We start from the raw sequence: 15358 nt of genomic DNA on the forward strand, positions 1-15358 counted from the left end.
ACCACCTATTGGTTTAAAAACGTAACTTGTTAACATAACAAAACATAATCTATGCATAATTGCTTCCATTCAATAAATATTGCATCCATGTGAGTTTAATGCATATTTAGAATTATATAATTTACTATTAGTCTTGCATGTCGACTAAGGTTATGGCCTTCTGGTATCATAACTTACTTCATTGGGATGTATACTCATTTATAAGTCGGTAAACAAATATAATATCTTATATGTATGCTTGCAAATAAAGTTATTTTTTAGTTTATTTACTTTTAAAAAAATCCCATGCATATTTCTTTATAGCCATCTCCGATGCTACAAAACTTAGTTTGTTACAAAACTAACAAACAACTGGCAGAAAAAGAAAGCTCAAGCAAAGCGAGTAGAGCAGTTAAGTGGGTTGTAAACATAACCAAGGAATATATGTAGTACTTAGTAATTTCGTACAAATGTATGCAACCGAACGCCCTTTGCCATTAATTACTCATTGCCAAAAAACAAGTTGTGTTTCTCACACAAAAGCTAGCTAAAACAAAATAATAAATTCACAATTGCCATAAAATAATTTAAAAATCAATACCTATATGTATTCAAAAGTTAAAGTTATATTTTTACTTATAAGCATATGTGTGAATGTGTATACTATCCTTTAATTAATTTTTAGCATACATTAAACTAAGTATTTATTGACTATGATAATAATTACAAGTATAATGCCACTTCTGTTCAATCGCGAGCTCGTTTTTGTTTATAAAGAATTTGTAGGTTTTATCTCTAGTTAAAAATTACTTTGAAATACATTTAAGTCTGTATGTAGGCATTCATATTCACACACACAGTTCAATGTTATAAATGATTAACTAATATATCAGTATCTAAAATAATACTTTTGGCAAAATCAATGCTAACAAATATTACGAACTAAGTATTAAAACCTACATACATACTATATATATTGTATTAATGCATATACTCGTAAAATTGTTTGTCTATGAAGATCCGATGTGTACGGATCAATTATCGTATAGCGCAGCTTATTCCATTTATTTATTTCCGCTACATTACGTAAATATAAAATTTGCTTAACAGTCTTTAATTGTTTTCTCAAATGAAACAGTTTATTGCGCAATCATTTGAAGTCACTTGCGATTATTTAAAGTTATGAAGCTTTGGCAAATTGTATAACTGAACTCATACGCATCACCTTTGCGCCGGTTTCATGGTTAGCATTGGCTACCGCGTCGATGGTGACATGGCTTGGTTCAACACGGCCCGATGCTACACCAATATGGCCAAGTGTCTTTTCCATTTCATGTGTGGGCACATTTATAGCTGACGATTCGATTGGTGATCCTTCGTGCATGTAAAGTTTACGCTTGCGCAACGGTAGTGTCATTACATCACGATCGGCCATCATCATGGAGTCGCTCTCGGGTGATGATGAACGTTCTGGCGATTCAGTCGAGGAACGTAATGGCGCTATTGCAGCTTCCACTTGACGCACAATCTCGTTGTTGAGTAGCGAAGGCCTATCCAAAGAAAACGAAAAAATTATTTTTACTTTGGCAATAGAGAGATATCGCACACCAACTACAAAAGGCTGATAACTGAAAAAAATCACCGTTAGCTAAACTTTTTTGTTAATTGAGTCCTATGCCTCCTGAACATTTGCAAATATTTCAAGTTGTGACTTTTCTGTAGTTAGTGTGCCATATGTGTAAGTAATCGAAAAATGTATTGCTTTTGATACAGCTTAATGCCATAGGCTTAGCGCTATCTTAGGTGGTATCGTATCTGCTACTGCGAGTTAAAAAAAGTATAGTTATCTATAAAATAGACATACATATAATTCACCATATGAAAAGGATCTTACGAAACAAAAAACAAACAAGTCGGTTCGGGTGTAACTGAACGTTCTAAACTCTTGCAACTTGCAATGATCAAAGCACAAAAAATACCTTATGGAGTGACATATACTTAATATTATATTAACAAGTAAGAAAGGGCTAAGTTGGGGTGCAAACGGACATTTTATTATATATACTCTTGAAACTTGCAAGGACCAAAGGCAGAGAAATGCATTAAGGTGTAAAACGTCAACCAGAAAATTGGAATCTAAGTTATTTTATATATTTTATATATATGTACATATACACTATATAAWTCATACACTGGCCGACATATWTAAGATTTGTTAGTATCGATCCAATTTTATCTCATCACCTCACATACAATCACTAATCACATGAAGCAAAGTCTGTCGGATATCCAAAAATCCTGGAAATATTTATATGGGGGCGAGGTCAAGTTTTCACMMAATTATATTTATTTTAGAAGATATATTGAGATAATAAAAATTTTGGCCGATATATGCAATTTAAAGTGACCCGAAAGCTCGAAAATATTTATATTGGATATAGGTGGCAATGGATTCTTATGATTCCAAGAAACATTTGTACGAAGTTTCATCAAGCTATCTTAATTTTTACTCAAGCTACAGCTTGCAAGGACGGGCCGACACCCACCAGAATCCATCATCTCGTCATTCTGATATTTTATACATATGTATATATGTATGTACATACATAAGCCCATATCTATTACAAATAGTTTTAGGTGATGTATACACACTGTTATACGCTGTAGCAAAATGTTGAAAGAGTGCAAAGAATGTTAATGAGAAATTGTTCACTGCTGTTGGTTGTACTTACTCATACTTAGGCACTGGTGCGTATCCCTTGTGCAGACCATGCCGCGCAAGCTCTCCTCGTTTGTAATGCTCAATCAAYTCGTTGGCCTCTCGTGTGTCATCGTATTGCGATAAATCATGACTAATAGAAAGTTGATGTGATGCTATTAAGTTAGAGCGCTCAATATCGTAAACGGGTTCATTCATTTGCTCCTGATATTTATGATCATGGCTTCTATGTTGTGGTTGAAATTGGTTTTGGTTTTCCGTGTGTCGTGTCTGCTTAAACAATATTCCCCCAAARGTAACTTCCTCTTCACGTGGAGAATCTAACATATCACGCCGCCTCACAATAGAGGCAGCTTCCAGTAAAGCTGGATTGATAGTCGGTGGTTCGAGTTCAGACTGATCGAAATCTATGCTCTGTTGCTGTAAATGGTGATAAATGTAGTTTGGTGGAACTGTTTGCTGATGAYAGTTTAATGAATTTTGTGTTGGATACAATTTCGTAGTTGTTGTTTGTTGTAATTCTGGTTGTGCAGGTTGTTTACTTAGATCTGTTGGTAGATCTTCAATTATATAAGTAAAGSTATGTTGTGCATTGTTGTTAGTCGAATTAATAGCGGCTAAAGAGATGGATAATTGACGATTATTGCTGGCACTATCTACTCCACTATCGCGGCTCTGATAGTCGACTTCCAGTGTTTGTGGTGTTTGTGGCGATGTGGGCATGGATTCGGGCATACCATCTGAAAGACGAGATGTAGATGCAAGCGATAAGCTTGGCGATGATGTGAATCKTGGCGATGGCTTGTTAGGCGTATTAGAAGTAGATTTTTTTATAGATTGAACGCGACTACGCTTTGTTTTGCGCGGTTTAACAGACGCCACATCGGACGGAGTAGCTGATAAAGGTGAAGCCGGTGTTGATGATACTTCGCCACTCGAACTGCTAGATGYTGAGTTGCTGGTGTTGTCGGCAATAACTGCACCAGCTTCAACTCCATCCTCGTTATCTGGTAACTCTTTGGCATGACCCTTAATATGCGCTTCCATTTCTTTTTTGCTCCCAAAAGTCCTATCGCAAATTGTACATTTATAGCATTTGGATCCATAGTGCTGTACGCGATGTAGTTTGAGTACATGATTGTAGCCAAAATCGCGGTAACATATATCGCAATGATAAGGTTTTTCACCGGTGTGAGTACGTGAATGCACTTTCAGTTGTTTGGAGCAGGTAAAGCCCTTACCGCAACCCTCAACGGGACATTTGTAGGGTTTTTCGCCAGTATGTGTACGCATATGTATAACTAATTGCCCAGATTGTATAAATGTTTTCTCGCAGACAGAGCATTTATGCGGCCGTTCGCCGGTGTGGATGCGCATGTGGCGATGCAATTTACCCGAGTGTTCGAAAGCTCGGTCGCAGACATCACACTTATACGGCCGTTCTTTGGTGTGTATACGTCGATGAACTTGTAGATTCTCCTTCACACTGAATAGTTTATGGCAAAACTCACATTCGAAGGGCCGTTCGCCGGTATGCGTCCGATAATGGCGGATCTAAAGTTTTGTAGAAAGGCATACACGTACATATATTCGTATGTTAGCAGAAATAAAATTCGAAGTTTTTATTGAAGTGAACTTACCAGCCTGGCGGGCACCGCAAATGTTTTTTGACAAACATTACATTGATATGGATCACCTGTCATATTTGGCATCTTTGGTATACCCGCTGGTGTAATAGTTTCGCTGATTTCTGCCCGTCTGGTAGACTCTGCCGTGGAAACACCAACTAAATCCTTGCTTTTCGCATGAGATTTGGTGTGTGAGGTGTGTGCCGACTTACTACCGAAGGTCATTCCACATTGTTCGCATTTAAATTTTGGCTTATTTACAGTGTGTTTGCGGTTTACGTTGCCGCTGCCATTTACTTGCAACGTCGTAGCGGGGGCATTTGTGGTTCTGCCAGGTACRGCAGTTCCATATATGCCGATATTCGGTTCTGCTTTGATATTGTCAGGTAAACTTATATTCGCTGCAGTCATTTGTGGCTCATTGATGGATATAATACTTGTATGAGGTAATGATGTTGACGCTAACTGCTGTTGCTGCTGCATTGTTGTAACATTGCTGTTGTTGCTATATAGAACTGGAGCGCCGTGTTGCAGTTGATGTGCTTCTAAGATTCTTGATGTTGTAACAGAACTTAATTCTGTTCTTGTCTGTAGAGTGGTGCAGAATTGAGCTTGATTAAGCTTCTCTGTCTTAATAACCAGTGGTGAAGATTGGTGATATACCATTTTATTTGGTGTCTCTGCAAGAGAAGAGCAAACGAAATAAGTAGATGTCAGATATAATTAAAGRATAATTTTGAATATTAGCATTTACATTTGTAGAGTGAAACTGTGTTGACTGAATAAATCAAAAGGAAAACGATGTCTGAAGGTATCTTTGTCCCAACAGTCGGTAAATTTAGTCTCCACGAGGAAACATACCTAAAAGATTTGGGGCTGATCGACTTCGCCAAGGCCCGAAATATGGTTATCTGTAATACAGATTCCAGCATAGAAAAATTCATCAAGCTACCTAGCTGTCTTCGGATTGAAAAACCACCAGATCGATCATGTTATGATAGAAGGAAGACGTCTCCAGTGTTTTAGATGTGCGCACGCTCCGAGATCCTAACATCGAATTGAGCTACTATCTTGTTGCAGATAAGATCCGCTTCTCCCTCTGTGCAGCATAAAACGCACTTCAATAAACACAAGGACTGTTCGACGTTGAGAAGCTGCAAATACAACAGACAGCCGAACGTTTTTCTAYTCGACTTGCATTCCTGCTYYCTGARAGAATTCATCAACAACTCGGTATAAGGGAACTGTGGGACGGCATTTCAAGCTATTTTCGTACAATAGCAAACGAAATCATGGGTTTTCGGAAAAAGCTAAAGAACAGCTGGTACGATGAGGTATGCCGTGTCGCAGCCTACCTCACCACGTCTCGATCGACCACAACACGTGCGTGATGGAATAGATACCGAAGGTTGAAGAGGGAAGCGATACGCATTTGCAGACAGCAAAAGAGAGAGGCCGAAATGTGTGATTATGAAGAGCTTGACAAGCTGGTCGCCAGGATAATTGCTCGAAAATTCTAACAAAAGGTTTCTAGATCGAAGCATGCTCTTGTAGAACCCCCAGAGGTTATCTGAYAATCGATGCTCAGAGCACATTTAAATTATGGAGGCAACGCTTATCCAGCCTGCTGAATGACAGTGAAGGCATATTGCCAGGAGAAGGAGAACCTGATTCCCCAATCGATGGCGATGGACCAGATGTTCCATTGCTCGACCAGGAAGAAGTTCCAATAGCAATTACCCGCCTGAAGAACAACAAAGCGACGGGGAACGATGAATTGCCGGCCGAGCTATTCAAACACGGTGGCGAAGAACTGGTAAGGAGCATGCATCAGCTTCTTTGTAAAATATGGTCGAACGAAAGCATACCCGATGACTGGAGTTTAAGTGTGCTTTGCGCAATCTACAAAAARTGGGAGAAACCTCCTCAGCATTGCATAWAAGGTTACAATACCAAAGCCCCTTCAGGATCGGGAAAAACCTTTTGTGCGACTTCTACAATCTGCTCTTGGAAAAAATAATTCGAGCTTCAGAACTTAATCGAGCAGGTACAATCTTCTATAAGAATGTACAGCTGCTGTCGTATGCCGATGATATTGATATCAACGGCCTCAACACCCGCACCGTTTGTTCTGCTTTCTCCAGGCTAGACAAGGAAGCAAAGCAGATGGGTCTGGCAGTGAACGATTGCAGACGAAATATCTCCTGTCACTGTTGACAGTCATAACTTTGAAGTTGTAGATAGTTTAGTGTATTTGAGAACCAGTGTAAGCACCACCAACAATGTCAGCCTGGAWATCCAACGCAGCCTAACTCTTGCCCACGCCGAATATCGCATTCAATGGAACGATGAGCTGTATGAGATATATGACGACATTGACATAGCTCAGGGAACCTAAAGRCAGCGGCTGCGCTGGCTASGTGATGTTGTCCGAATGGACGAAAACACTCCATCTCTGAAAGTATACGACGCAGTAGCCGCCGGGTGAAGCAGAMGAAGAGGAAAACCTCCACTCCRTTTAAAAGACCAATTGCAAAGACCTGGCTTCGMTTGGCATTTCCAATTGGCGGAATCGGTAGAAGAAGTTTAGACCTTCCCAAATTTCGAGCATTGGCGCAATTGGTCAAACCCCCACCATTAAAAGCAWCTATAGCTCCTTTCTCTTATAYCGTTAAGCATGCTTTTGCGCAGCATTTTTCGATTAGGTAGCACAATTTAATAAAATTAATTCATAATTCCAATTCGCATTGATCGATATGAGTGTTTTTATAGCAATGAAACACCATTTCCAGAACATTCCGCTTACTACCTACAATAGTAGGAAAAGTTGCGGTAGAAAAAAAATAGTTTTTATAGAATTGTTAGAGTTATCATAGAGCTTTAAAGTAACATCTTTCGATTGTGAAATGGGAACATGTTATAATGTCTTTTTAGCAACGAAATTGCACCCGTACTTATACTTTCTTTACTTCTTCTAAGAAAGATCTTTATCTTTCCTTTGATCGGTTAGTTTATATAGTACATTTTTTTATGCTATAGTTGAAATTTTTTTGGATATAGTAGCGATGCATTGAATAATAGTGTATGCCAAATATGGTGAAAGTACCTTGCAGCTACATATATGCTATATTGAGCCAAACAAAACACTTTTCTCTTAGATTGTGTTATTGTCTTAGACAATAATCCATGCAAAATTTCGAGGAGATATCTCGTCAAATGAAACAGTTTTCCATGTAAGCGCTTGATTTCGAACATACATAAATATGATTTTAGTTAGCCATAACCTTTACAATTCGCGGGTATTAATTTTATAGCTGTCGGATCATTAGATTGTGAATTATGTATATCTTTTGAGTGAAGCTACTTATATTATTGTGAAAAAATGGACAAAAAGGAATATCGCGTATTGATAAAATATTGGTGAAAAAGTATTGTTTTTGTTAAAGCAAAAACTTTGGACTAACGAAAACAACAAAAGAGTCCACAAATTGGACCGTTTGAAAGACGGAATTGCGGACTATTTCCTGTTCTCAGATCTAAAAAGAATGCCCGCTTTGAAGAAAATTTTAGTCGAATGAAGAWGTGATCGCACGAACTGAGGCCTAATTTGAAGCAAAGGATAAATCGTAATACAAAAATAGTATCAAAAGTAAAAGAAACAAAAAAAGGGTTTTACTGTGGTAGGCCGAGGACTTCCAATTGACTTGTTATTTGGATTACAGCAGCGCCATATACTTTTTGAGAACTAAAGTCATGCGCAATTCAGGGAACACGATAAGCACTAACTTCGGTTCACTCACATAAATGTACACACATACATACATATCTCAACGCATCATAAATTCGAACTACAGCTATGCATCTGAAACACATTCACATAGAGCACTTTTGCTTTCATACCCACCCTGCCATCGTTAATGCATACACTATGCCACAACAGCACTGCCACCATCAACAATATCCAAATGAAACCATGGCCCTCAACGCCAAAGCAAAATAAACCAAAAACAAAGTGCAAATTCAATAACCTACATACATATGAATATATGTATGTTTGTAGGCTTGCGTGTGTACGACGACAATCTACGATGGTGAGGTTGGAAAATGTGCCGATTGAAGCAATCGGAAAAGCCACCCTTATGCGCTGTGAGGACACAAAATCACCCTCTGAGAACCTGCTGGCGAGTGCCGCGGCGGCATGAGTAACTTTCACTTTCGAAAAGCTCCGTCATGTCTACATCTGCACCTACAAGTGTAAAATAGATATAAGAATGTATGTACATGTCGTCACCTGAAATGCAAAATAACGAATGATCAAAAAATTCGAAATTGAGTATCTTAATGATGACGATTCACTACATCAAATTACATACATAATATTAAACATACATATTAAAATTTTTTTTCACTCATGTTCCATTTTATTTYGTGCTTCATTCGTGCCACTGTAAATTTACGAAAATGTTGTTACGTTATTTTGCATTTCAGGTGCCGATATATTAGTTTGTCAAAAAAGTCTTGCGGTATTTTTGCTAGTTGGCGCTGAGAGCGCGTAGTTCTAGTTTTATTCGTCGCATCGGGTCTTGCTATATCYTTTTGGAAAGCTCATTTCACGCGCTAACACATGTTTGATTGATTGTCGTTTCTTTTAAGTTGTTCGTGAGTTATAGCGTCGCAAACATGGAGCAAAATAAAGAGAAAATACGGCAAAATGCATTTCAAGCCGCCAATAAAATTTGTGCAGTTTATGGACCCGATACATTTTCCATTTCCACCGCACAACGATGGTTTCAACGTTTTCGTTTTGGAAGGCCTGTCGTCGAAAATTGCGATAAAATCGCTGAATTGATCGAAAGAGACCGGCATATGTAATAGCAGCCGTAGCATCGGTCAAGAGCTGGGAATGAGTCATCAAAAAAAAATTTATGAACAATTGAAAATTCAATAAAAATACCCCAAAAATATCGCAGGACTTTTTTGACAACCTAATATTTTATTGAGTTTGGCGTTCAAATTATTTGTTTTTCTTCCTTTCKTTGGCGACGGCAATTAATAGAAAGCGATTCGTTATTATTTGGGCTCAAATGAAATACATATTTCTAATAGTTAATATGTTTAGGAGTGCACGTATGTACATACATACATACATACATGTATGTATGTATGTATGTATGTGTGTAATGACTTAGCGAAACAACCCCGCACAACCAGTGATGCTTTTGCCATCAGGCGTTGTGGGGGTTTTCCGATTACCGGTTGTTCCTGGCAAAAGCTCAGTTTTGTTAATAAATAAATAGAGCTTTTCCAATGCACACATATGTAAATATATAAACACATGTACATATTGTATGTACATATGTATATGGTTTTAAATTTTTTCTCTTCAACTTAATACAGGCGCAAATAAATGTGTGCGTCAGAGAGTGTTTTAGCTCGCGTATACCGGTAAAAAGTGTTGGAGCTTTTAACAACTTTGACGGAAGGAAAACGAAAACAATTTACACACATATGTACATGCAGATTTGTATGTACATACATATGATTTATGCTGTTCGTAAAAATGTATATTGGGAAACGCACCTTTTTTAGCAACGTCGACTGAGGAATCTCCAGTGTTCTTTTTATTCCTTACTCGTCTGCTCATGATCTTTTGACTGGCATTTGGCGTTTTCTTCATTGGCGTTGTCGTTATCTCCATTAACTCTGTGCCCGACTTGGAGAGCACATCTTTAATCCAATTTTGCTTTGAACGCCAATTGTTGCCGTTGTTGGCGYCTTTGCCATTGTTGTCGTTGCGTTGTGCCATTATGTGATTAACGCGTAGTTCGATGATCTGTTTGATCTAGGAACAATCTATGTGTATGTATGGATGTATGGTACATATGAATAATTTCTCTATACCAATGAATGGTGTTGGAAACTGATGCTTTCTTATCTAAATAATCGTTATAAATGTTTATTCGCCTCGCTAGCAATTGCAGTCTTCAGATCAGTCATTGGTTTCACGAATTATTTCATGCATCAGTCATTCATATTTTCCGTTTCAGTCTTAGAACAGTATCAAGGTAGTTGGTTGGAGTAGGAATTGGGGTTTAAAATTACGTATCTCCATAGTTTACAAACGTGCTGATTTTCTATTAGATCGCCTGTGCATTACATACATACATTACATGTATTCTTACTGTACTTTGTGGTAACGAATTTAACGGTGCATTGCTTTGCCACTTTCCCCATTTCGCTTATTCATATTTTTATTTGCACCATTTCTTTTTAAATATTTTTGTTTTACATCATTTTTATAGGTTTTCGCTTAGTTAATTTATATTTTTCTAAGCTCGTAAGATTGATTTTTTATTGGCATTTTCACACACTATTTTGTGGCAATGTAGTTTTTACCATTTTTTATATTTGGCTTTATTTTATGCTTGAAGTTTTGTATATTGCAAATTCTCTTAATTTTAATGCTATCCTATCCATTTTTATTATATATTTTACTATTTAAACTAATTCATTTTATTATTATTTTTGTTTTATACCATCCTATTCTCTTTTATTTATTTTCATTATTGAAAACTTTAAACCACCAACTTTATTCTCTTTCCGCTGGTTGTTTTCAACGCTTGTTTCTTGAATATTTTCAAAACTTTTTTTAAATCTTTAAAGTCACTTTTAGAATAGCTGCAAAAACTGTCATTCTGCGTATTTTTTTGCATTCTTTTAAGCGCTTTTAATATATATTTCATGTGTATATTAGATTTACGATTCTTTACATCGGCCATTTTTAAAACATTTTATTAAAATTTATCCACATAACATCCGATTAAGAAGAATCATTGCTTCAGTCACGATTCTTGTTTTTTCTTTGTGTTTCTTTTCTTATTTCAGAGTATTCGCTATAGCTTTCCACATGGTCGTTTCGCTTGCTGCGAATGCCAAGTTCAACGTTAGATAGTGCGCCGCAGACTGGTGGGTGAGCAGCCGAAAATTATGCTTTCTACCACCATGCCTCACCAAGCAAGAACTTCCACCACCACCGTCTACAGAATACATTAATACAAACACATACGTCAAATATTTAAATGCATAGGTATGGGTGCACATAATACGCAATAGAAACAACGGGACTTACCAAAACGCAATGTACAAGAAGAATTTCCCCCGAATCATAAGCTGAGGAGAAAAACCCAACAACTTAGAAAGTTTTCTTTTTCCAATGAACGCTTGTATAGTAAGTCTACATGTCTGATACACTCAGTTCTATGTGATGCTTACACTTTATATGTGGTAATGGAAGGCATAGCATAACATGGCGCGTGAGTGACATTCTTACAGACTATTTTTGTGCGTGAGGTAATTTTAGTAGAAAACGCTCAAACACAAAGCTTTCTCAATTGAGACTGGCATTTCAAATTCGTAAGCAAATGAATGACACGACGTACTTTTTTATTTACAGAGTTGTAATGTTTGATTAGCGTTGTTTTTTGGCGCATTTAGGGGGAATCACATCCGCCACCATAATAATCCGAGTATTAGACACAAAATGTAAATACTAATATAAAAGTATACTTATATTAGCTGCTTCGCTTTGTGTAAGACWTTTGCTTTGACAGAAAAGTTCGATTGTATGTTTTGTATGAGTATGTTCACATCGAAGCGAAGCGCAGCGAGGTGAAGCAAAATGTTGGCTAACTCTCATCTTTTTACGCTTTACCAAGCAGTAGTTGACAAAGAGAAGCAAAGCGTTTATTTTGACATARTCATTGCTTTCTTTGCTTTGTCGTTAAAGTATTTTTTCTATAGCATTAGCAAATCTGTCCAATTCTTAAATAAAAAAAAATAATAATTGATTTATTTATGAATATATTTCTGATAATAAGAAACCTTTTTGCCAATTAGCCTTGAGATAAATTGAGAGTTTTTTTTGTAAAGCTCACAATGGTATGAAAGACTGAAAGTTTTTGAATGTATAGTTTTTATTTTAAAATTAGCCTTCGAATAGATGGGCCTAAATATACAAGTAAAGGCTGGGTGAGCCGTTTGTACCGTTCCTATGCTTCGGACTKAAATTGGTAATCAAATTGCAAGGAAGATATCCAGACAAAACTTGATACAAATAAACACGTTGACTTGTTGCGCGTCTAAGCTTAAATTATCGAAATCTGACCACAATCTTTCCAACCCCATATACGGAATATTTCATAAGAAWTGGAAACTTAATGAAGTTGAATGTATCATTTATTTGAGCATATTTTAGTTTGATCCCAAAAAGGGGGAAATAAGTCGTTACCTTAAATCCAATTTTATATCGTACATACGAGTATAAAATTGTTGTATGGTTCTTACTGRGTTGTGTCCGATGCAAGTAGATTAGGACTGCGTATTTTTGCTACAAATCTACAATAACAAAGAATWTAATAAGGTAGGTGAATTTATGTTTCGTGGTGTATGCCTTGATTCACAAATTTGGTAAACTATTTAAATTTTCGATTGGATAATGTCATTTTGGAGAGTTCTGAGAATACCATAGTACTGGGCGCATTTAAAATATCCATTTGCCTGTGCTTATGTAAATAAACCAMATTTAAAACGTTTTAAGATTAATCACGCTTAAATTTACATACATATGTATGTGGATATGCGCACACATCCTCCCTTGTACTATATGGTATGTTCTACATTCATAGATTTATAAAAAGCTCAATAAGCCCTATGCAAAGATACTATATTTGTACATGATTATGTTCAACTGTCAATATTGCTCGCTCTTTTTTCTTAATTTTTCCACACGCATGTATGTTCATACATACATATGTATGTACTACATCATACATATGTACATACAACATTATTTTTCGGTAGCTATGTAGTATATTTCTGTAGCTTTGTTTAATAATAAAGAAGTAGCACAAAAGTTCATTAACATTGCCGCGTACGAAAAACAAATTAAAAAGGCAGAGCTAAAGCGAAGAAAACGGAAACATTGTGTGTTCATGAAATCGTGATTGGGGGACAAAGTTTGATGGTCGGTAGGTATTCGTACTTCTTATTATATTTTTGTTACGAATATACACATACATTTATCGTAAGCATACATACATACGTATGTATGTATATGTATACTGACTAATGTACATACTTAATTATATATGTGTGTATATTAGGGTAATTCAAAAAAAAAAAAAAAAACACTTAGACACCTCTAATGAAGCCTCTCCAAGAGTGAGTTTTTAATTGTAACGGGAAGGTCCTCCTACTTACAGTTTTATATTTTTTCTTATTATCTGATAGAAAAGTTTATATCTCGCTTCCAACCACTTCAAAAAATATTTTTTCTTAGATTTTTTAGGAAACTGAATGCTCTACAAAAAAGTAAACCCAATCGTTTAAAAGATATTAAGGGTTGAAGTTAGATTATTAAGTAAGATTATTTTTGGGAAAATTTTTTATTTCTTATGAATTTTATAACTCAATGAAAAAAAATCATTACGCATGATGAAACTCATAGTTTTGTAGCAAATTTACTACTCTATAAAAATGGTCTCATATGATTTTTCGATTAAGTTAAGCGTTTACGAGATATTCGTCGCTTCCTTAGAGGTGTCTAGGAACCTATTTTTCAGAGTACCAAATGAAAAAAAAAATTAATATATTTTTTTTGAATCAATCTAATGTATGTATATACAATATACACATATGTACATACATATGGCACGTATGGAGATACGAAGTTGTTGYCGATCACAAATTGGAGCTTGGCAAGTTCATTAATCCGTTACCACGAGTGTTTTTTTCTTGCATGCATATACATACATATGTACATATTTGAATGTGTGTTAAAATTATTGTTGTCTTATAGATGTGCAGTGATCGTGTTCATTTGCCGCATATAAGATCTACCTGTCCACCAAGAGTAAAAGCGTTACATTACCGTTACTTTGTTGGGATAGCACTGAAACCGGCTTCTACTTATACATATATATGTACATACATATGGAAATGTATAATATGTATTTTCATATTATCAACCATTCTGAGCTTTAACGCTTTTGCATTTTAATGTAGTACATATGCACGAATGTGAATAGTGTAAGTAATAACAGGTGATGATATTTTCGTTGACTTTTGTTCCTAATTTCGGTAATACGAGTAATGGATTAGCCGACAAACTGTCAGGGTAATGTTAGTGACTTCGACAAACTGGTTGCAACGAAAGTGATACATTATTGGGCCAAAGATAGAAATGGTTAGGAACGCTTAAGTTTACCGTTTGAAATGCATACAAACAAACACATATACACGTGCATATACGCATACATATGTAGCTTTTAAGTGCTTAAATATACACTGTTATATTTAAGTACGCATTGGCTATGTGGCGTCACCCTCTAACAATGGGTATGTTGACTSGCAGACTTTTGGACGTGTATGGATGTATGTATGTATATGTATTTATGTATGGAGATASAGCTAGTCATTATTATCATCGCGTTCAACTTTGTTCTTCAGCAAGAGGTCAATGAACACTTGTGTAATTCGTGCACGGATCCATATACTTACATAGATACATGCATATGTACATGCACACATACATACATATGTATATGTATGTATATGTAGATGCGCATGTAAAAATTAAGAAAAACGTACTTATGAATTTGGAAGCTCTTTTCCTATTTTTGGACTTGAGTACGGTGCACACACACTAAATGTAAATTCATGTTCATATGTACTTCAATATAAAACCCTGAAAGCTTCTTGTCTAATTTACATTATTTACTTTAGTTTCTGCTTGTGGCCATAGTCTATTCACACTTTATTGAATGCACACGTGACGCTTGCGATCATATACCGCTACGTTCGTATTTCCATTAAATTGAAGTTAAAGCGTTTCAAATTCACATCAAACAAACTCTTTTTTTGGGATTCTGAACTTGAGCTAAACTTAGCTGAAGTTTTATTTAAGTTTTCCATCTAAACAAGTAAGGAAGGCTAAGTTCGGGTGTCACCGAACATTTTATACTCTCGCATGATA

The 15358-nt window shown here is 36.2% G+C and overlaps 1 protein-coding gene across 7 annotated transcripts in view; it reads right to left on the bottom strand.

Annotated features, from left to right (window-relative positions):
* Window positions 1–592: 592 nt before the first annotated feature.
* Window positions 593–15358, bottom strand: part of LOC108972796 (Krueppel homolog 1) — a 29072-nt gene continuing 14306 nt past the window's right edge. For 6 of the 7 annotated variants that reach the window (XM_018939606.1, XM_018939602.1, XM_018939604.1 and 3 more), the window contains 3 exons: window positions 4339–5006; window positions 2712–4252; window positions 593–1529 (listed from right to left, as the gene is read on the bottom strand). In XM_018939606.1, the coding sequence (XP_018795151.1) occupies window positions 1160–1529; window positions 2712–4252; window positions 4339–4992 (2565 nt within the window). In that variant the 5' untranslated portion in view covers window positions 4993–5006 and the 3' untranslated portion in view covers window positions 593–1159. Of the gene's footprint in view, window positions 1530–2711; window positions 4253–4338; window positions 5007–9906; window positions 10617–15358 lie in introns of those variants that run through there. The other variant, XM_018939601.1, reaches the window with a different exon arrangement.

Source organism: Bactrocera latifrons, unplaced genomic scaffold, assembly GCF_001853355.1.
Source record: "Bactrocera latifrons isolate USDA-ARS-PBARC rearing strain unplaced genomic scaffold, ASM185335v1 scaffold_426, whole genome shotgun sequence".
NCBI lineage: Eukaryota > Metazoa > Arthropoda > Insecta > Diptera > Tephritidae > Bactrocera > Bactrocera latifrons.